Here is a 22,579-nt window from a genome sequence, read left to right as displayed (position 1 = left end):
GTTTACTACTAGTTACAGTACTAGTTATAGTTTTAGTGCTAGTAAGCTTATTTAGAGGTGCGGATTAATTCAGGCAGGACTGTGTGTAGACATATTTTATTATGTGTTATGAAGTGGTCCGCAAATTTTATTTGATTACAAATAGTGGTCCACACACACAAAAAGTTTTAAAACCCCTGCTTTAGAGCATTTACAGTGCATTCATGGCAGATAGACTCAAGTCCCATTACGTACTGAAGCTTTGCTAACAAAACCAAAGATTCAAAAACAAAAAAATAAAAGTAATGGGAGCAACGCTATGCATTTCGTCGCCTTCACGCTCGCTGACATTACCAAGCAACCGGGTAAACAGCTGCTTTGATGACGCAAACGAACCCCGGTTCGGACACAAACAACATAATATGAACACAGTCCAGCGGGGGCAGGGGAAGGGGAAGGGGAGAGCAATTGAACTCGGGTTCGGTCCAGGCATTCGAACCAAGTATGAAAGCGCCCTAATAGAATAGACAGATGAATTATCAAAATAATAATTAGTTGGAGCCCTAGCCTTTATTGAACCTAAGAATATTCCTTAAGGTGTGCATGTCAAAATGCACTGAATGATGAAATGAAGGCAAACAAACGAATCTGATGTTGAGAGAACCACCCAGCTAGCTGACTCAAAGTTCACCACTCGAAGCCTTTCACCGCTAGCCAGAGGCGGTCTGAAATCTTCCTTTATTGACTCGAGGTCATCCTCTGGTTCTCTCTGCTTTGCCGGCAAGGTCTCCTTCCTTTCTTTAATGAAAAACTCAATTTGATATTTATCTTGCCGCACACAGAGCCACACAAATTGTGAGCCACCTATTTTAATGGCCCCGGTTTTCCATCTGACTCCTCCATTCACATTCAAACTGGAGATAAATACTTGCATGACCACAGACATTTAAGTCTCTGGTGATTCAGCGAGGAGGTTCAAAAACCCTGTCATTCCTCGCCATTGAATCTTCTAACCTTTCCACACACAGATGCGGCTTTTCAAATAGCAAAACAAGAGCCTCTCGTCCTAATCCCAGAGACAAACCTCTCTGAACGCCTCATGCTGCCTGAACATGTTTTGCAGATATTCCACAACCACAGCACTGATTTCTCACAAAGCCACTTTTTCAGCGCCTACAGCCAATATTTCCACTGCTCAGACTGACAGTCAGTGTACCACAGATAAAGCCGCCAAAATATTTGGCAAATGTTGACCAGTCTAATGCACATTGTTTGTTTACATGGTGGGTTTGCAACTTGCTTTGACCTGGCTGGTTAAATTTCACAGCGCATGAAGGTTAATCTAAATCTCAATGAGAAACCTTAAGACTCCAATTACTTCATCAGCACTATAACGCATTTATGAGCTCTCTAATACATTAAAGGCTTAAATGAAGCCACAAATCTAATTATAAACTAACAAGCGCATTCCTTTTCACAACCCTACCAAATAAAAACATACTATACAGTATCTGATCATCTGTAAACATTCTCTTAGGGTTCACACTTGCACTTATTTGGGATGACAATGATACTGTTTGCACATAAACGACTCCATATTGACATAGTTTTATTAACTAGCTTACAGAAACATAACCTTCAATTTGGGTCGATACCAGGCTGCTCTCCTCCGCAGCTGCATATTTACAATTACAATAATTTGGCAAAAGAAAAAATAACACAGTCAAATACATTCGTAAAAACAACTTAATATTAACCACAGCTCGCAAGAGAAAGAGTTACTGACCTGGAACCATTAAGAGAACCAAACAACTCCCAAAATATCCAATTGAAAAGGAGGGAACAATTTACTTGAACAGTCCAAACTTCTTTCTCTTCTCTGGCTTGTTAGCTTGCTAACAGCTAGTCGATCCGTTTAATTCAGCGCGACGGGTAATGTCGGGTTGTGTTGGGAGGGACGGATAGAACTGCCATATAAAATTCAATGTCCAGCGTTGTTTTATATTTATAAGGGCTTTTAGAAAATACTGGGGCAATGTGGATGTTTACATAACTGAAAACTGGTCCAGATCAGTAGCAGGCTGGCTAAGCTAGGCTAAACAGTGGAGAAGGTAAATGAGGTTCATGATCCAGAGAGACTTTGAGCTGTGTTTCAAAACTAGTGAGCTGCCTACCTAGACAGCTTCAGGGAAGGTGTTCGAACACGCCCAAAAAAACGTTGCCTGGGTAGACAGCTCTCCGTGTATTGGGACAGCCTTTTGGGCTGCTGTTGTGCTAAAGACGGACACATATAACCTAACGTTAGCCTGCTACCCATTCCCAACACTCTAGCCATTATCTATGCGCGATTGTAGGAATTCGGCGCCTCCAGGGCGTATGCCAACATAGACCAAACCTATGACTGCTGGCGCTATTTCACAGAATGTTTAAACCCTACATGTTAGCGAGTTAGCTGGTCCAGAATCCAAAGAAAGATCCACTCACCAAGTTGATCTCAGCCAGAGGCAGCTGCAGCGAGGCAGTCTTCAATCCAGAATTATGAATATAGCATGAGGGAATTGCAGCCTGGTAATGTAAGCCTTCTGCTTTAGGGAGAGTCGAGCGTCCCGGTCCGAGCACAGAGTGAGCGGCGCGTCTCTGCTGGGCTGAACCCACCAGAACTCGAGCCTCGAACCTGACTGTCCCTCTCGCACACACACTGGACTCACTCTTCGATCTCCACAGGCTGCTACTGCTCACTCAAATTCGCCGCTAGTGGGCAGCAACGTAGAGGGATACAATCGGACTTTATTATTGATGGAGATTAGCAGCGATCTGTGTTATCCGCATTGATGGATAATTAATGTAGGCTACAAAGTTATTGAATCTGTGTGCATGTTAGATAGATAGATAGATAGATAGATAGATAGATAGATAGATAGATAGATAGATAGATAGATAGATAGATAGATAGATAGATAGATAGATAGACAGACAGACAGACAGACAGACAGACAGACAGACAGACAGACAGACAGACAGACAGGCTAAACAGTGGGCAAAAAGAGGTCCAGGATCCAGTTTCATATCTAGTGAGCTGCCAAGACAGGAGTTTTTTTTTTTTTTTTAGACAGATAGACAAACAGGTATATGGATGGATGGATGGTAGATGGACAATTTCACATGCCCAATTTAGATGCATCTCAAATATTAATACCTTTTAGCATCAAAAGTATAAGCCTGACAGTCCTGTCATTATGCATTCATCTTTTGTAGTGGATAGGCGGTCTACACAATCTCGGTCACTTTATTTAGCTGCAGTTTTTTTTACATCCCATGGCCTTCAATGCTTTGACACTAATGGTCTAGGGAGCTGTAATGACATTAGACTGGTTATTATGCCATTGCTCATTCTACATTCCTTACATCCTAGGTCATGTCACATTTGTTGACTCCCTCCAAACTGCAGTCAAATTGTAGTTTTATGGGAGTTATAGGCCTATACAAAAAAACAAAAGTGGAGTTGCAATACCATCATCACAGTCCATTTCAGATAAATGATTACAGACACTGCCACAAAAAAACAACAACTTTCAATTAGATTTGTTACTCAATGTTTAAAGTTCACAAACACAGCCGGCTGTAGCCTACTCAAAACAGAAATTCAAGCTTTCATACACTTAACACTGACATAAGAAGAAAGGACCCATTAAGAAAGCAATAAATATTACAAGAAATAATAATTGAGGGTAGAGCACATTTCAAATGTTTTGATTACTTTTGTTTCAGAGATATTAGGCTATTAAAATGTCTCAGACTAAAATGTATCTTTGAGCTGTCTAAAACTGAAACCAACTTGCACTGACATATCTTAAATATAAGTGCCATTCTCAACATTTATAAAAGCTACTTAAATGTCTTAATTTAACTAATTAGATTAAGCCATGCCTGCTCCTGGCTTAATCTAATGCTGACTCCACGTGCTATCGGAATTATCGTAAATATTTTCCTAGTAAAAAAAAGAAAAAGAAAATTAGACACGACCGCTTTCGCAGGTCACAATTTGAATGCAATTAACTATTAATAATGACTTCATAGGTGGGAAGCATGAAATGTCCGATAGGACATGAAGGTCCAGTCCTGTCTGTGAAACTAGGCCCAATGCTGCCCTCACGTGCTATCGGAATTATCGTAAAAACTAGTTTTCTAGTTAAAAAATCGGACATGAACTCTCTCTCAAGCACACATTTGAATGAGATGAGCTCGTAATAACGATTTTAGACGTGGAAAGTAGGAACGTTTTGATACCACGTGAAGGCAACATAATATCACTCAGAAGGCGAAATGTATTCCTCCACAACATTCGGTGGCGCTACGATTCTTTCCCAGCCCCGTAGACGCAAAGTATTGTGGGTAAAGATTCCATTGCTACAAGCTAGCGCAAGCTTGTAGCAATGGCGACGTCTTTAGGATCCAACACTTACAACAGACAAAACTGGGAGGATTCGGTGAGTATACAATATTTGAAGAAGATATAAGAAGTACTTCATGTTGCTACTGGTGCATTTATGTTCTTAGTTTGAGCTCGCTAAATTATTGCCTTTCCTAATAGAACCCTTTTCTGTAGTGTCTTAGCTTATGGCTAATGGAGACCCTTTCTCATCAATAGTCGAAATGTTTTTATATAAATTTACTGTAAACCGTCAACGAGTCACTGATATTTGCTAACAGAATAGTGTGACTATCCTCTAATCTGTACTGTATTTTATCCGGTCTTTAATGTACAGACACAAATAAACATCTCCTTAAAATAAAATGACGGGGAAGGTTAATTATATCCCCGTGTCATGTTAATAAAATCCCTGTCATATTAATAAAAGAGTTTAGAAAACATCAACAGCAGTGAAGTAATTATTTTTATTTAAAACGTGAATGTATAATAGTGAGATATTGTTGGCTCATAACATGTAGAGTTTTATCTTATATTGGACTCATTTTATTTTAACCTATGGTTGTGTGTAACGTTACTTTGTATATGTATTTAACAGTAGTTCCAAACGTATATATTTATTTAACTAATTAATGAACTGTACACATTTTTTCGGCTTGAATGGTAATGGTCTTTACTCTTTTGAACAGGATTTTCCCATACTCTGTCAAACATGCTTAGGAGAAAACCCTTATATCCGCATGGTAAGGAGAGTTAGTGCAGTTTCACTTATTAGTTTCATTGTTAATTAATATTGAATTTAGTGAAAGTTTAATGAATATTTCGCTTTTTTCGTGTGTTTCTTTTAACAGACCAAAGAGAAATTTGGCAAGGAGTGCAAGGTAATGCTACATTCATCCTCACAAAAAATGCTAAATGTGCTCCTGATAGGGTTCCTGTAGTCATCTCAGAATAATTCTATGCTCAATATATTAAAGGTATAGTTCACCAAAGACCCAAAAATGAAAATTATCCCCTAATTTACTCACCCTAAAGCCATCCTAGGTGTATATGACATTCTTCTTTTCAGACAAATACTATCAGAGTTATATTTAAAAATGCCCTGGCTCTTCCAAGCTTTATAATGGAAGCACAAAATTTGAAGCCCCAAAAAGTTAATCCATCCATAAAAGTAATCCATATGGCTCTGGGGAGTTAATAAAGGCCTTCTGAAGCAAATCGATGGGGTTTTGTTAGAAACATCCATATTTATCATAGTAATCCATAGTTATAATATAAAGTAAAATATATTTATTCATACAGAAGGCGTTTATTATCCCTCGGGGTGCACATGGATTACTTTTATAATGGATGGATGCACGTTTTGGCCTGCCATTCACTGCCATTATAAATTAAGCTTGGTATATAATATAGCTTGGATTAGGCAAGACATTTTTTTATATATGTATCTCTGATTGTAGTTGTCTAAAAGAAGAATGTCATATGTACACCTAAGATGGCTTGAGGCGGAGTAAATCATGGGGCAATTTTCATTTTTGGGTGAATTAACCTTTTAATTCAAATTGGTACATGATACACACATGGAAACCACCTCCAGTAATCACTTAAATTATTTGTCAAAATCCTTATCCAGTACACAACAAATTCATGGAAATTGAAAAAGCATGCTCAATAATTTTTTTCCTCACATTTTCAAAGTGCAGCATTGTTAATTTAGTCTCTTCTTCCTGTCCCCTAGATCTGTGCGCGTCCCTTCACTGTGTTCCGCTGGTGTCCTGGAGTCAGGATGCGCTTTAAGAAGACAGAAGTGTGTCAGACCTGCAGTAAAATGAAGAATGTCTGTCAGACCTGCCTCCTGGATCTGGAATATGGTAATGCAGGACTGTTATGATGTATAATTTCAGCTACAAATTTGTGGCTACACTCTGGTTACATTATATTTTCGGTATAAATATCTGTTCGTTAAAAGATGTTGACATTAATGTTATCATAATACAAGGATTTCTAACTTATTCTTACATTACATTGAGGTATGTTTGAGTGCAGTGGGCGAAACTAAAGAGTCACTCACAAGCGCACACAATACATCATGGCATTATCTATGGATAACTTACACACCGATGGCCAACAAAACAGACGTTTGATGCTTCAAACACAATTGCAGAACTCCGTTTCTGCTTTGGAAAAAACAAACTGCATCCACTGTTCCCTTAACGCTGGGTTATTTATGAAGCTTAACAAGGTTATCTTTTCTAGAAACACACTTTTTTAGTGACATTGTTGGTTTCATGATCTAAATGACAGCGCTGCCGACGGCTCCCGTAATCCAAAACGAAACTTTCTGAAACTTGTTTGAATCCTAAAGGAGTTTATTTGGCACAGAAATCCTCCGTCATACATCAAACTAATATTTTGTAATTTTGCCCATATTTAGCATTTGAATCTCTTTAACAGGGTAAATAAGTCAGAATGCATGAAATAGCATTACCATGGCCGGCAGTGGCTCAGTGGTTCATTTAGGTTGTCTACAAACTGAAAAGTTGGTGGTTCGATCCCCGGTTCCAGCTGACCAAGTGTCGAGGTGTCCATGAGCAAGACACCTCACCCAAGCTGCTCGAGACGAGCTAAATGGTGCCTTGCATGGCTGACATTGCCGTTGGTGTTTGAATGAGTGAGTGAATGAATGGGAGGCAATTTGTAAATAACTTTTGTTGGCCATGGGTCTGTTGAAAGTGCTATAAAAATGCAGACCGTTTACTATTTACATCTGGTACTCGTGGATCGATACTGAGAGAAACTGAAACCATTTAATATGTTTACAATCGACGTGTAACTGTGTATCGAAAATATATATTTTTGACAACACTGATATATTGCTATATATTTAGTATAGAAATATTTGAGCTGTTTGCTTCACATCAATGCACAATGTGAACTTTTAGTGAGAAAGCAGCATTGTATGAAAATATGTAAAGAGTCATGCTTCTAGCAAGTCATAACTACGACAAAAAGTTGAAATTATGACATGCTAAGTCATTATGAGATTAAGTAGAAAAATTAACGTTTAAATTATTACTTAAGTCATTGAGTTTCAGTTTTGACTTTTAATTTCATGACTTTGTATTGTAAAGGTTCCTAAATAATAAAGCTTTAATTTTGTACTTTGCATAGGCTTGCCCATTCAGGTTCGTGACACTGGGTTGTCCGTTAAAGATGAAGTACCGAGATCAGACGTGAATAAGGAGTATTACACTCAGAATATGGAGAGAGAGGTAATTTTTCCGTATATTACACATTTGTTCATGTTTTGTGATGTTTGTCTGCATTGGCGCATCCAGAAACCCTTTAAGGACTTCCACATGATAACATATAGCATAGTGAATGAAAATACTTAGTATCTGTGGGTCAAATAATTCTAATGTTTTGGTCTGTAGATCGCTAATTCTGATGGAACAAGACCTGTGGGGCTGCTTGGGAAGGCACCGAGCAGCAGCGATATGCTGCTGAAATTGGCTCGTACCACGCCGTACTACAAGAGGAACAGACCTCATATCTGTTCCTTTTGGGTGAAAGGGGAGTGCAAGAGAGGGGAAGAGTGTCCGTACAGGTGAGCGACACCTTAAAAATCTTTCATTCTCTATTGTCGGAAAACACCCAGTGTTGGGTGTCATGATTTTCATTTTGCTTCATGTTCAGATTGCTTGCTTGGTAAACTCGTTCATTTGCGATATGCTTGAGGTGTGCATTATGTATGAGCGTATCTGAAATTTTGATTACATTTGCAGTAAAATGCATTGCTTTGATATCACAGGCATGAAAAGCCCACCGATCCAGATGACCCGCTGGCTGACCAGAACATTAAGGACCGTTACTATGGCATTAATGATCCTGTGGCTGATAAACTTTTGAAGCGGGCTTCCACTATGCCCAGACTGGATGTACCTGAGGATAAATCCATCACCACGCTCTATATCGGGGGGCTTGGAGAAAACGTTACAGACTCTGAGCTCAGGTAATTTCACTTTAGAGCTCATAAAGCTATATTTACTTGGTTGATACCAACTTCAAGAAAGTATCAGCATCAAGAAAGTGTCAGTTCCTGTAATTAGTCCCCCTTTAAGGTTTTAATGACTTTGCCGTTACTTGGTAATTTTAAGTGGCAACATGAATTTTTAATTCGAAAGTTAATGTTTCTTATAGTGACTCACATGATCACAGTCTGCTGCATGCATGATTATAAAATAATTAACAAGGTGCCTTTTATTTAGGCAACATTTTAAAGAGTATTATCTTAATAAAATGCTATTTTATTTGATATTATATTGAGGCAAAAAAATTCCTTGATTAAAGATCCCAGTTTTCTTTTTACCACAAAGGAATCACTTTTACCAGTTTGGGGAGATTCGTACAATCACCATCGTTCAAAGGCAGCAGTGTGCTTTCATCCAGTTCGCCACACGGCAGGCAGCAGAGACGGCTGCAGAGAAGTCCTTTAATAAACTCATCATTAATGGACGCCGGCTTAACGTCAAATGGGGCAGGTCGGTGACTGATTGTGCAATAACCTGAAAATCACAGTCTCATGTTTGTGGTGGTGGTTCTGAATGTTGCCTTGTGTCATTTAGGTCACAGGCGGCTCGGGGGAAAGAGAAGGATGGGGTGACCGAGAGTGGAATCAGGCTGGAGCCAGTGCCAGGGCTGCCTGGTGGTATGTGTCAAAGTCTCTCATGCATGTATATTTTAGTCAAATCGTATGAATTTATGTCTGGTTCTGACGGAAATCTATGAATGTTAATTATTTATTTTTTAGAGCTTGACATGTCATACTAGTAGATTAAATACATATACAGTGATATTTTAATAATAAATTCAGATTAAATGCACCACATTTATTTATTAATTTATTTTAAATTAATACATTTTTATCATACTATTTGTGGTAAATTTTATGGATTTGTTTTAAATATTTATTGCATTCTCTTTTTTTGTTGCCTGCCCTTACACTAGTAAATTAAATACATTAACAATGATAATTTAATCATAAATTCAGGTTAAATGTACGGAAGCTTATTGCATTCACTTGAGAAAAAAAAATCTACTGTTTTTCTGAATGAATGACTTATCTCAGAATTATGAGAATTTTTAATGAATAAAAAGGTTTTGCTCTGTTTTTCTGAATTAATGACTTCATTATCTCAGAATTATATGCCAAAATGAGTTTTGGTGTACATATGGTACACAGTTTTTCACGTGCTTATGATACGCACTTTATGGCGTATTATACGTACGAACCCACCACCCCCAACCTACCCAAGAGCATGTCATATGCACGCCATAAAGTGCGTATCATATGCACGCGAAGACTGCGTAGCACTTGCATTATCTCAGTATTCATTCCACACAATATACATTCCAGACGATATACATTAGACACGATTTCACACTCTACTACTTCGTACTATTGATACGCATTACTATGTGATCGTGTTAAGATGATGCATCTGAAATGCATTCAGGCTGGCTACGTGGTGACATGAGACAATCAGGCAATTGTTGAAAATACTGGATCAGTGCAATAGCTATGTCAAGCAGATCAAAATGTTCTTTTCTGCTGTCTTGAGGTGTCTGCGCAAAGTTGACGCACTAAAAACATTACAATTTATATTAGCCTAATGTCTCAAACCCAAAGTAAAATAAATCCGGATTAAATTTGAAAGGCGGGACATTTTTACTTCCATGCAATCCAGCTAAAATATAGCTCTTGGCAGGATTTTGAGGGATCTCATTAAAGGTGCACTATGCAGCTTTCCCTCCACTGGAGGGCGCCTATTCAAAACAAATGCGTAGTTTTATGACGCAAAATGTAAGTGCAGCGTCTTTGGAGATGTGGTCTTCTCATCACAGCCGGTGGAAAATAGGACTCGGGCAGAAATCACGTTCATGCATGCGGTTATTAACGTTACTGTAGTCTAAACCAGAGCAGGACCGAGTGTTATGGACCTGAGCACAGCTGCTGGAGCGATTGTTAAACAAATACCCGCCTCGCGAATACCGGGACTTTTATTATGACGGGACGGGACACAGTCGCCGGGGGCGCGCACAGATCCGCTCTTCCGGTTATGATTTTGCGGTAATGTAGCTCTGTTTATCATATTAGATACATTTAAGTGTGTTTAAAACGATGTTATGACTTTACTCCGTGCGTTCACTTGTTCACACTGCTAAGAGTAAAGCGCTCCTGCCAAATAAAAGCCGAAACCGAGGGTAACGCAGATATGACGCAATTGACAGGCAACTCCCTCAAATGCAATGCTGAAATGTCCCTGTCCTTAGTTAAAATAGCAATTTTCTCAAAATTTACAAATAGTTGGAAACTTCTGGGATATTGTAGGTACTCAACTGAACAAAATATATAACACTGGCCTAGTGGTTTTTGGATATTTTACTGCTAAAATACTACATAGTGCACCTTTAATTCAGAAAAACAGAACAAATTTTATTTTTCAAGAAAAATGATCTCATAATTCTGAGATAATTAAGTCATTAATTCAGAAAAACAGAGTAGATTTTTTTTTTTTCTCAAGTGAATGCAATTAGCTTCTGTATAAATGTATTCGGTTTAAATTAATGCAATTTTATCCATTCATTCATTTATTTATGGTGAATTGTACGGATTACTTTTAAATATTTATTTTGTGTTTTTTATTTTGACCTTTCACTAGTACCTTAAATACATTTACAATGATAATGTAATAAAGCAATTAAATGTATTCATGTTAAAGTAATGAATCTATTTTGCTTTATTGTGCATTGTATGGATTGCTTTTATTATATATATTATTTATTTATTTATTTATTTATTTATTTATCTTGAAGCTTGACCTGTAACACTAGTAAATTAAATTTAAACAGTGATAATTCAGTAATAAATTGATATTTTTATTTTAAAAGATAAAGATGAAATGTTTTGATTTTAAATAGATTTTTATTGTTAAACGGTATGTGTTTTGTTTGTTGGGAGCTTGTTTAGTTAGTAAATTAAATTGTACTTTTAAGATGATTTCTCCTAAATAAATTGGGGTCCACTATACATAAGTTGAAACGGTGTATGGCTTTTTTTGATCTCTCTCATATCTTTTCAACAGCTCTGCCCCCACCCCCTGTGTCTGATGAAGATGCCTCCACCAACTACTTCAACCTGGCTCCAACAAGTGCCCCTGCTGTCATGAACCTGGGACTTCCTCCTCCACCTGGGGTCGCCATGCCCCCACCACCTGGTAAGTTTCACCCCACTCATTTCCCCCTTCCACTTTTTTTGTCCTGTTAGTTACCCAAGGTGAAGCTCTTCACTATCCCATTAACCTCACCTGTTCTTTCTAGGTTTTGGTCCTCCTATGTTCCACACCATGGAATCCATGGCCCCTTCAATGCCCCCTCCAATGGCTATGAGACCCCCCGGACAGGTCCACTACCCATCCCAAGATCCTCAGCGGATGGGTGCTCATGCAACTCGCCATGGAGGCCCCTAGATAGTCATACATCTACCTCACTGTTCAGTGAGGACTGCGGAACAACTGAACCCATAGAGTGATGTCATCTCTGCTCGTTTTTTTAGAATCTTTTAATATCTCACTCATTGTCAGAGCAAATGTGTAAGATGGAATGCTAATGCATAATGAAAGCATCAGAAAAATACCAGCATCTTAGAATTTAAACCATGAGATGATACAATTTATTTTTAAGTTTTTGTTTTATAATGACCCTTGATGGTTTCGACCCATGTGTGTATCATCTTTTTGTTGTGTATGTAATATAAAAAAACAATATCATGCCTTTTCTAGGGCCAAATGGCAAATAATTGGTTGCAGTGACCAACAATTACCAAATGGGGGCACTATTGACTATTTCAAATGCCTGAAGTCTTCATTGTTGTTTTTGACACATTGTCCTTCACCTCTAGAATATTCCATTGTTCATATTACAGTTCCCATTAGTGTCAATTTCTTCTCCTCTAAATATAAAGAACGAAGTGTGTCATTCTGTATTGTTTTTAAGACTTTTTTTTTAATGTACAGCTGTCCTGTTTGTGGTTACATTAAAGATGCTTCACATTTTGAAATACTGGTGTGAATGTTTATGTAAACAGTATCATAATATATTAATAGTGATAATGATAGGCATATAAATAATGATGTATGTAAACTTTAAATTGGTATTTGATGTCTCACAATAGCTCAGCTCACAGTAGCTTTTTATGCCTCTCTGTCCTCACTTATATTTTGTCAAATCAGCTTCACAAATCGGGAGACTCTATTGCATGCAGGATTCCCCAGCCCTGTGGTGTACGGTTAAAATTCGGCCGGTTGCACATCCTGTCCCAGGTTAGGTGTGGCTCTGTGTGAGCCTGCAGCATCTCAAAACCAGGTAGCGGCAGAGTTCTCACTGTACCTGCTGTCCCACCAAATGGCATAGGAGCTCTGGAAAGAATGACAGGGATTGCTGTTTATATTCCTTTTCATTGCTAAAAATAATCAGACTGGACATGTTAAAAAGCTGTTTTTTGCTTTAAAGGGGACCTGTTATGCTGTTTTTTACAAGATGTAATATAAGTGTTAGGTGTCCCCAGAATGTGTCTGAAGTTTAAGCTTTTTTGGAAAAAAAAAACCTTGCTGTTTAGTGCATATATCTTAAAATGCAAATGAGTGGCTGCTCCACCACGCCCTGCTTTCCAGAAGGGGGCGGGGCCTGTACACCTCGTGCATCCGTCGTCCAAAGCTAATACTGCTACTTCCAAAAACATTTCTTTGGTTTTGATTATCATGCATGCATTTTAAATCCACATCAGTTGAAACTTCAGATATATGTTTTTTCTGAGCGCACACACATCTGAAGCACGTCCACAGAAAGCTGGCTGACTGCGTGAGTATTAAAATAATTTCCCTTTCACTTCTTATTGCAAACTGTCAAAAACTCACAAAGTTCATTTTGAGACAGATTTATGGGGAAAATAAATGGAGCATGGATTTTTGCCACAATAGGATGGTTGTGTAGGCTACACACATTGCAGTGCAGACATAAATATTTTCAAAAACTAAACATGAATTTTGCAAGTCCCCTTTGAAAAAGAAGTGTTTAATTTATGTAGTGATTCTCCATGTAGCTGGTCAGTTTGGTTCATGGCTCTTAAACTCTAAAAGGCCTTTTTATATGGGAAACATACATTTTGTAGCAATTTATTTTTTTGAGTTGCAAATCAAAAGAGTTGATTATATATATATATATATATATATATATATATATATATATATATATATATATATATATATATATATATATATATATATATATATATAAAATACATAGATACACATACAGGTCCTTCTCAAAAAAATTAGCATATGTGATAAAGTTCATTATTTTCCATAACGTAATGATAAAAAATAAACTTTCATATATTTTAGATTCATTGCACACCAACTGAAATATTTCAGTATCTGCCCTTGATAAAACACAGTGGACCAACACCAGCAGCTGACATGGCACCCCAGACCATCACTGACTGTGGGTACTTGACACTGGACTTCAGGCATTTTGGCATTTCCTTGCCAATTTTGACATGCAAAATTTGCTTTCATCTGAAAAAAGTACTTTGGACCACTGATCAATAGTCCAGTGCTGCTTCTCTAGCCCAAAAGTGGCTTGACCTGGGGAATGCGGCACCTGTAGTCCATTTCCTGCACACGCTCTGGATGTTTCTACTCCAGACTCAGTCCACTGCTTCCGCAGGTCCCCCAAGGTCTGGAATCGGTCCTTCTCCACAATCTTCCTGAGGGTCCGGTCACCTCTTCTCGTTGTGCAGCATTTTTTGCCACACCTTTTCCTTCCCACAGACTTACCACTGAGGTGCCTTGATACAGCACTCTGGGAACAGCCTATTCGTTCAGAAATTTCTTTCTGTGGCTTACCCTCTCGCTTGAGGGTGTCAATGATGGCCTTCTGGACAGGGTCGGGTCGGCAGTCTTACCCATGATTGCGGTTTTGAGTAATGAACCAGGCTGGGAGTTTTTAAAAGCCTCAGGAATCTTTTGCAGGTGTTTAGAGTTAATTAGTTGATTCAGATGATTAGGTTAATAAACTCGTTTAGAGAACCTTTTCATATGCTAATTTTTTGAGGAATTTGGGGTTTTCATGAGCCCAAAAAATCATCAGTATTAAAACAATAAAAGACCTGAAATATTTCAGTTGGTGTGCAATGAATCTAAAATATATGAAAGTTTATTTTTTATCATTACATTATGGAAAACAATAACCTTTATCAGAATATGCTAAATTTTTGAGAAGGACCTGTATGTATGTGTATATATACACAGTCGTGGTCAAAATTGTTGGTTCCCCTGGTAAATATGATCAACTATGGCTGTAAAAAATAATCTGCATTGTTTATCCTTTTGATGTTTTATTTTAGAAAATTCACAAAAATCCAACCTTTCATTTAAGTAAAATAATTTACAATGGGGGGTAAATCACATTATGAAATTAATGCTGTTCTCTAAATATATATATATATATATATATTAGTATATTTCAATTTATTGGGAGAAATTCTTCCAGAACCAAGGCATTTGAAAAAGTGGGCAGACATTGCAGTTTGCAATCCATTTTTAATCCAATAATCTTAATTCTTTATGTCAAAATGAAACTGGACAATATGTCAGTCACTAAATAGCTACTTGGTAACATTATTTAATAGCCTGTGTGGCATACGTGAAAAAAAAGTTATTTCTGAAGAAGGAAAAATTACTACATTTTCATCTTTTTATTTTATTTTATTTTTTACATTTAGCAATTATAAACATTTACGCCCGTTTCACACATACTCCGTCTGCAGTGCGTGTGCGGTGCGTGTTGCGTTGCGTGTGCGTTGCAGGAGCCCCACACCCTGTAGTCCTTTCACATATGCTGCGTTTGCAGTCCGCAACTGATCCGCTGTTGCATACCACAAACACAGCATTGATTCATTATTTTTTATTTAAATCCAAACGTTTTTACTGAACATGCCTCGTCAGAATTCCAATTCTCTTTGTTTACTCTTTAATAGAAGTCAGGTTACGTAGCCTAGGCTACTACATTTAAAAAACAACATTTTATTAAATTCATTTATTTATATTTATATACTTTCGATTTAGCTCACACAAGTGGCAAAACATTTAAACACAGGTTATAGCCTTAAATCACAAACATTTTAAATTAGAAACTTACAATAGTCTATTCAAAAACAGACGACGCTCGTCTTTTCTTTCGTTTTTACACGATTTTAAAAGAAATCCTGCAGGTCAAAAAGAACTATGCTTTTCACCTCCAAGAAAGTAGGCTAGGCTACGAGTGCTATCCTTTATGGCACATTTTTTTAACCTAAATGCCTGGTAAGGTGTCGTTTTGTTGCTTTACTTGAGAAAAAAGCCACGTGTTGACTTTGAAACAAGAGTATATTTTAAATAATATGCATCTGTGGTGAAATTACTAGATTTTCGTGTCAGTACATGTTTATTTTAATGCGAACAATGTTCTGTCGCTTTAATGCAGCAACGCAGCGCAGCAAAAAATAGACTCGGTACGAAAACGATCCGTGCACTGCTGCAGACGCAACGCTCCTGGAACGGACTGACGGACAGCATCCGCGTGCAGTGTGAAAGCTGTCATCCGTTAACATGGGTACGGAAAAAAATACGCAACGCACACGCACTGCAGACGGAGTATGTGTGAAACGGGCGTTAGAAAGTAAATGGGATAAAGTTTTACTTTAAAGTTTTAAAATTTGAAATAAAAATGTACCCTATTTACTTTGTTAGCACATATTAAAGGTCTTAGGGTGAACAATTAATCCGTGCGAGTTAATACACAGAAAAAAATAATTGTTTGTCGTGGTAATCTTTAATCAAAATCTGAAAAGTAATTTCCAGTCTGAAAACGGCGTTCCTTCTCAGATGATGGCAGTTGGACGGCTTAGGTTTGAAAATGCGTAACCACTCCCCTCCAACTGTTCATCTGCTATGAACGAGAGATGGAGAGGAAGAGTGCTGAAGTAAAACCCTGCCCTCTATTCAATATTCCGTTTCACTTGGAAATACGTCACAGCACTGAAGAACTTACTCGCTACTTGCGGTTTACTGGGACTTTAAAATGTACCCAAGGTTGAATTTTCTAATGAGGACGCCTTAATGGGTGCTTAATGGGTACCTGTTGAAGCATTTGTAGTTGGCTGGGGTGAGTTTGTATGGTGGCTCAGGCAGGTTGATACTTATAGTAGCCAAGAATGTTCCGCTGTCAATGGGCTTTTCCTCCCAGGGTGATTGGTAAGACTTTGGAATTACAGTGACATTGAACTTTTCAGGAGGAACCTCTTTCAGAGGCCCCCCATAACCTGTGTGAGACAAACGAGTGACCATCAGGTTTTCCCTTGACCTTGAGTACAAAAATGACCTCAATGTACAGAATTAAAGATATACATTCTTCTGTATTTACCAGGTGCAAGGAAGCTTGGGTTTCCTTTCTTAGCAACTGTGCGCTTGAGTGTGGTGACCAGGTTGTTTTTTCCAGGCTGGGTGATGTAGATTTCAGAGTACTCACTTCCTTTCTCTCCTTGTGTGGCATTCTGGCCTTGAAGGGCTTCATCTAAGTGCTAGGCAGTGTTAAATCGTCTTCAATTATTACTGAGTCACACTCTTAAAGAAACTTTATGAGGATAGTGTATGGTGGTTCTCAAACCTGTCCTGGAGTACCCCCAGCCGTGCACATGTTGTATGTCTCCCTACATCTGACTCCACCATTTCAGGTCTTGCCGTAATGAGCTCATGAATTGAATCAGGTGTGATAGATGAGGGAGACATACAAAATGTGCAGGGCTGGTGGACAGGTTTGAGAACCACTGGGGTGTATAAGATTAATAGTTACTTCCTGCTCCTGGAGGGCCTGAGGAGTTTAGCTCCAAAACACCTGCCGTAAAGTTAGTGTTCCTGAAGACCTTGATGAACTGCTTCAGGTGTGTTGTAATTATGGCTAAATGTTGCTGGAAGGTTAAGGTTTAAACATTTTTGGGGTGTCCAATCCTGCTCCTGGGAGGCCTTCTGACATAGTTTAGCCTCATTGGTAACTAAACACACCTAAATGAGCAAATCCAAGTCTACAGGGCAGTGCTGTAACCACCATAGACATTGAGGGGGACAAATCCCCTTCAATAACTAAAAATGGCCAAATTGGCAAAAAAAAATTAAAAGTTAAATTTGTTTGTCTCCTCAGCGCTCTAACACCAATCGTCAATATCAAAATGACTGAGATGACCAATCTTATTAAAGTAGGCTTGGCTTACTGGTGACAGTGCAAAGTGTCAATTTAACGTGGAAAGAGCGAGGTGACAGGTGAGCAAAGCATTTAATACATTTAATGCAAAAACTTCATAGTTCATGTATGTGTAGGGATGTTTATTTTTCACTCTTGATATCTTACCCCTTATTTGCTGTGCACTTTTTTTTCTGCACAGTGGCTGATTTGTAGATTGCATAATCAAAAGATTCTCTGAGTGGTCGCATTTCCCATTCATGTCCTATGTCAGTCATTTTTGACCAAGATGGAGCCTAGTGTGACTTTTTTTTCACCATTTAACATATGATATCCGAATCATGCCCATGATTTTTGTGTGTGTGTTCACCTTTGTGACAAAAGTCTCCAAGTGTCTTCCCAAAAATTTTAAATTCCATAATTCAAAATTTTAATTTTGACCAAAGGGGCCCAGAGGGTTAACATTGGAACCAAATTCATAAACTATAATAGTATTGAACCTGGAATATTAAAGGGATAGTTCAGAAAATTCAGCATGAAAATGTTATGTTTATTTGCTTACCCCCGGGGCATCTAAGATGTAGGTGTGTTTGTTTCTACAGTAGAACACAAATTAAGATTTTTAACTCCAACTGTTGCTTGTCTAATGGTGTGTTTTCTATGAGAGTAAAAAACACATAAATGTACGAATCCATATTAAACCCTGCGGCTCGTGGTGACACATTAAAGTCTTAAGACACGAAACGATTGGTTTCTGCGAGAGACCGATCAGTATTTGTGATATTTTACCTCATATCAGACGAATCTCTAGCCTGACAAGCCAGACCCACATCAAAATGTTTGGTCTGGAAACCCACCATAGACAGGGCTCAATCCGAGGGGCGGGATAAACGGTTGTCTTTCAAACTCCCTCTGCACGCGATAGGATAGCGCTACACCAACCAGAGCAACGAAGGTGAAACAGAGCTTGTTGATAAATTAAACATTCACCGTATCCGGTCGGCTAAACTCCGAACACATCTTCCCGTTTTAAGAATGACTTCAGTGCCGTTCTTTGTTTTTTTTCTCAGAGAAAAGCTTAACTCCAAGTCTTCCAGAGTCTCGGTCAAAGCTGATTCAAAAGACCGCCGTTCGTCAGTTTCTGTGTTAACTAGAAGCACGCAAACGCAACTCAGCCGTCGTCATTATGGCCCCGCCCACCGACTCTATACACGATGTGATTGGCCCGGCAAGAGTTAGGGGAATACAGCTCAGAAGGGTATTGAGAGTTCCTAGACGACACTTGCGGGCAGATTAGATTTGCTGCCGCTAGGGTGTGTCTAGATTTCTAGGCTAATGAATCTCACCTAGTATTCCCCAGCTCCATTACTTCTGCCAGAGAAGGTAAAAAAAAAAACGGCGTAAGATATATATATATATCCAATTGCAAATTTTCTAGTGACTGATCACATCTAAAAAATTTTAGTTGGCTGAATTAAATTTCTGTGAATTGATGCAATTTAATTAACAGAAATTCAATTTGGCCAACTGAAAATTTTAGATTTGATCAGTCACTAGAGACCTGATTTGTTTTTTGTTTTTTTTACTATAGATAGATAGATAGATAGATAGATAGATGGATGGATGGATGGATGGATGGATGGATGGATGGATGGATGGATGGATAGATAGATAGATAGATAGATAGATAGATAGATAGATAGATAGATAGATAGATAGATAGATAGATAGATAGATAGATAGATAGATAGATAGATAGATAGATAGATAGATCTTCATTTGTGTTCTACTGAAGAAACAAACACACCTACATCTTGACTTGGATAAACACGCCATTTTAATTTTGGGCTGAACTATCCTTTTAAGAAAGCAAATATGGTCCATTCTAATTTCATTTTGACTTTAACCTAGTGAACACAGTAAGATGTCTTACATTGAGATGTCTTTGTGCTATATTCTCCAAGGTGAATCTCTCCACTCTTTTGAGTCTCTCATGAAACATAATAGATCCTCTGTTTGACTGCAGCCTAAGCTCCTCCATCATCAGATCCCGAGGAACACTGATCTTCTTTCCCAGGTTCAGACATGCTGATTTACCTGCACAGATAAAGTGAAATGCATTTTATATTATTCACACAACTACGCTCCATCATGAAACTACAGTAAAATGCTATAAACTAGTAATTACAGCGCTATAAACTACTAATTACATCATATGAATGTTACTTACCCGTATTTTCCGGACTATAAGTCGCTCCGGAGTATAAGTCGCATCAGTCAAAAAATGCGTCATGACGCGGAAAAAAACATATATAAGTCGCACCGGACTATAAGTCGCATTAGGGCAGAGCTGGAGCCGCGCGCATGCGAGCACGCGAGCACCCGCGCGCGCATGCGAGCACCTGCTCGCGTGCACTCGCTCGTGCCCGCTTCACTGCATAACCCGAGCAGAAGAAAGAAAGTTTGAAGTGAGTGAGAAACTTGTAAGGGACTGGCGAAAAGCAGAGGTTACTTTAACTGTGATGAAGAAGAAAAAGAAATCTACTTGCGGACTGTAAGCAAGATGGCCAGAGCTGAAGGAACGAGTCCACAGACGCTTGAACTCTCTGCCGGTAGAGGCTCAGCCGCGCGAGACGAACGCTGTGAGAATCGTTCTCCGCTGCATATTTTACAACATGCTGTTTGTGTTTTGCAGAATAAGATTTTCTTTATGGGGGCATTTTGTTTGTGTTCAGTCTTTCTAAATTGTTGTCTATAAGTAAATATTAGGCTACAGGAGCAGCATAGAGCGCATTCTCGCGGCTATATGTTTATTCTTGTCAGTCAGTATGAATTAAATTTGATATATAAGTCGCACCTGACTATAAGTCGCAGGACCAGCCAAACTATGAAAAAAAGTGCGACTTATAGTCCGGAAAATACGGTAATTATTTTTTAATTTTCATTGACAGTCACAGGGTTGCTTTAACACTGTGTAGTCATTCATAATTAACATCATCAAAAGCACGTCTAACATTTTCTGTCACCACCTTGACTCTCCAAGCATGCGCACAATATGTGCGGCTGGGATTAAATTGTTAAATTTGACACAGGCATCTGAGTGTAACCTCAGCCTGCTGCTTGTTCTGAAATGTTTAAGAGGGTTCAGATCTTTCCCAATCAGGCGTGGATGAGTCATGATCTTCTGGAGTAAAGCATTTAGTCTCCTGCTGTCATATTACATTACAAATATCCTTACTGTTTTGGGAACTGAGTCAAAGCAGCTGAGACATGCCAGAGCAGAAAGTGAATATTTGGCTCTGTCTTCACTTTACAGACTGTTGTGGTTCTTTTCCCACACGTCATAGTGCTGTTGCTTTCAAGTTGATTTCATTGAATCAGTCACATCCATTGAAAAGGCATGCTGTTTGAAGAATTTTTATTTATTTTCCTGCTTCTTACCTCCATCTGTGTCCGAGCACAGCTCCTGTTGATCTATCTCCTTAGATATGTCAGTGTATGGCACAGGCATGATGATTTTAATAGCGTCCAGTCTTCAATAAAACAGTCCAGAAGAATTATTATTCATTTTTTAGATTTCCCCACACTAAAACAAATCTGATTTGATACTTTCTTTATGCTATATTCATATGTTCTCCTAATTTGATGTCAAATCAGGCCTGAAAACACTTGTTTAAATGGAGTCGCATAGATCCCAGAACAAACATCTTTTCATTATTATAGCAAAACTTACCAATTTTTAAATCCTTTGCACTGATGCCAGGCTGTAGTTGATGTATCCTGCCCCGAGGTAGAAACGCTTATGTGTTAGATACACTGTGGACCTTATTTTTTTTGCCCTGGTTAGATCAATGTCTTATTATAGCAAGTGAGGTGTGTATCTAATGGGCTTGGATTAGCACGGTAGAGCTTCAGCATCCACACTAATGAAAATTTGATCCACTGGCCATAACATTAAGCGTTCAGACCAGTGACCTGGAAGGAAGGCAAGACTCTTGAGTCATGCACAAGTCTGTTTGCCTCTGGGGTTCAACACCTTTTGCTGAAGGGATGCCATGAGTCTGAGAAGGGACTTCACTTTTTCAGTGTTTGCTTAAATAGACTGCTGCAGGGATGAGGTATATTTTTAGGCCAAAACCTTGGAACAAGTTGTTGTTTTCTAAGCACTTTTGGCAGTTTTGCACTTCTAGTCCATTGTCCCAAAGTCAATGTGTTTGTTTGAATATTTTTTTTTGTTTGAATGCCTACTTTGCTGTGTGTGGTTCACACTACTCACTACTCCTGATGTGTATGCACTAACTTAAATGCAGAGGACAAATTCTGAATGTGTGTGTTACCATACTTGGCCTTAAGTTACACAGGTAACTTTACTTAACTTAAAGGGATGATTGATTGAGAAATCAACTTTCCCTTGAGCCTTTGATATATAAAAGGACATGGTAATATACAATTGTGTTAGCGAATTTGTTAAAGTTTTATTCATGTTTATTAATTTATTATTCATTTTATGTCGATTGAATGTATCCAGTTTCTCAACAGTCTAACAGTCAGAGTTATAACAGCTTATAAAATATTTAATGGAAAAAAATAAATAAATCAGGAATTGGTCTTTGGAAATCGAGGGTTACACAGGTATGATGTCATTGATAGGCGACGCATGGACATGGTCCATGTCCTTGTTAAATTTTATTTCTCTGGATTTAAACATTCGTGGAAACATTTGGGATATTGTACACGCCAACAAAATATATTACATTTTCTAGTGGTTTTTGAATATTTTAACCAACAAATCGTACATATTGCACCTTTAAGACGTTTAAAGTGTAATGTTTGTGA

The 22,579-nt window shown here is 38.3% G+C and overlaps 4 protein-coding genes across 6 annotated transcripts in view; 2 read left to right on the top strand and 2 right to left on the bottom strand.

Moving 5' to 3' along the window:
- Positions 1-2,720, bottom strand: part of ndst1b (N-deacetylase/N-sulfotransferase (heparan glucosaminyl) 1b) — a 124,645-nt gene extending 121,925 nt beyond the window's left edge. For 2 of the 3 annotated variants that reach the window (XM_067424750.1, XM_067424748.1), the window contains exon 1: positions 2,464-2,720. The gene's annotated coding sequence lies outside the window, so the exon portion shown is untranslated. Of the gene's footprint in view, positions 1-1,765; positions 2,242-2,463 lie in introns of those variants that run through there. The other variant, XM_067424749.1, reaches the window with a different exon arrangement.
- Positions 2,721-4,402: 1,682 nt separating this feature from the next.
- On the top strand, positions 4,403-12,527 carry rbm22 (RNA binding motif protein 22). The gene is made up of 11 exons (XM_067423240.1): positions 4,403-4,466; positions 5,098-5,151; positions 5,260-5,289; positions 6,147-6,279; positions 7,580-7,680; positions 7,843-8,015; positions 8,220-8,420; positions 8,785-8,949; positions 9,034-9,116; positions 11,554-11,685; positions 11,789-12,527. Exons 1-11 carry the CDS (start codon positions 4,413-4,415, stop codon positions 11,935-11,937), a joined length of 1,275 nt encoding a protein of 424 aa, XP_067279341.1. The 5' UTR covers positions 4,403-4,412; the 3' UTR covers positions 11,938-12,527.
- A 136-nt stretch (positions 12,528-12,663) lies between these two features.
- On the bottom strand, positions 12,664-21,565 carry LOC137046150 (myozenin-2). Its single transcript, XM_067423241.1, has 6 exons — positions 21,477-21,565; positions 21,185-21,276; positions 19,677-19,840; positions 16,931-17,087; positions 16,646-16,829; positions 12,664-12,885 (listed from the first exon to the last, which is right to left on the bottom strand). Exons 2-6 carry the CDS (start codon positions 21,252-21,254, stop codon positions 12,702-12,704), a joined length of 759 nt encoding a protein of 252 aa, XP_067279342.1. The 5' UTR covers positions 21,255-21,276; positions 21,477-21,565; the 3' UTR covers positions 12,664-12,701.
- The window catches only part of rgs14b (regulator of G protein signaling 14b), a 43,953-nt gene continuing 39,078 nt past the window's right edge, over positions 17,705-22,579 (top strand). Inside the window, exon 1 of the mRNA XM_067423237.1 lies at positions 17,705-17,823. The gene's annotated coding sequence lies outside the window, so the exon portion shown is untranslated. The remainder of the gene's footprint in view (positions 17,824-22,579) is intronic.

Source organism: Pseudorasbora parva, chromosome 18 (genome assembly GCF_024679245.1).
Source record: "Pseudorasbora parva isolate DD20220531a chromosome 18, ASM2467924v1, whole genome shotgun sequence".
In the NCBI taxonomy this organism is placed as follows: Eukaryota; Metazoa; Chordata; class Actinopteri; order Cypriniformes; family Gobionidae; genus Pseudorasbora; species Pseudorasbora parva.
The sequence above is the reverse complement of the archived record's forward strand: the minus strand, read 5'-3'. Positions and strand labels throughout refer to the sequence as shown.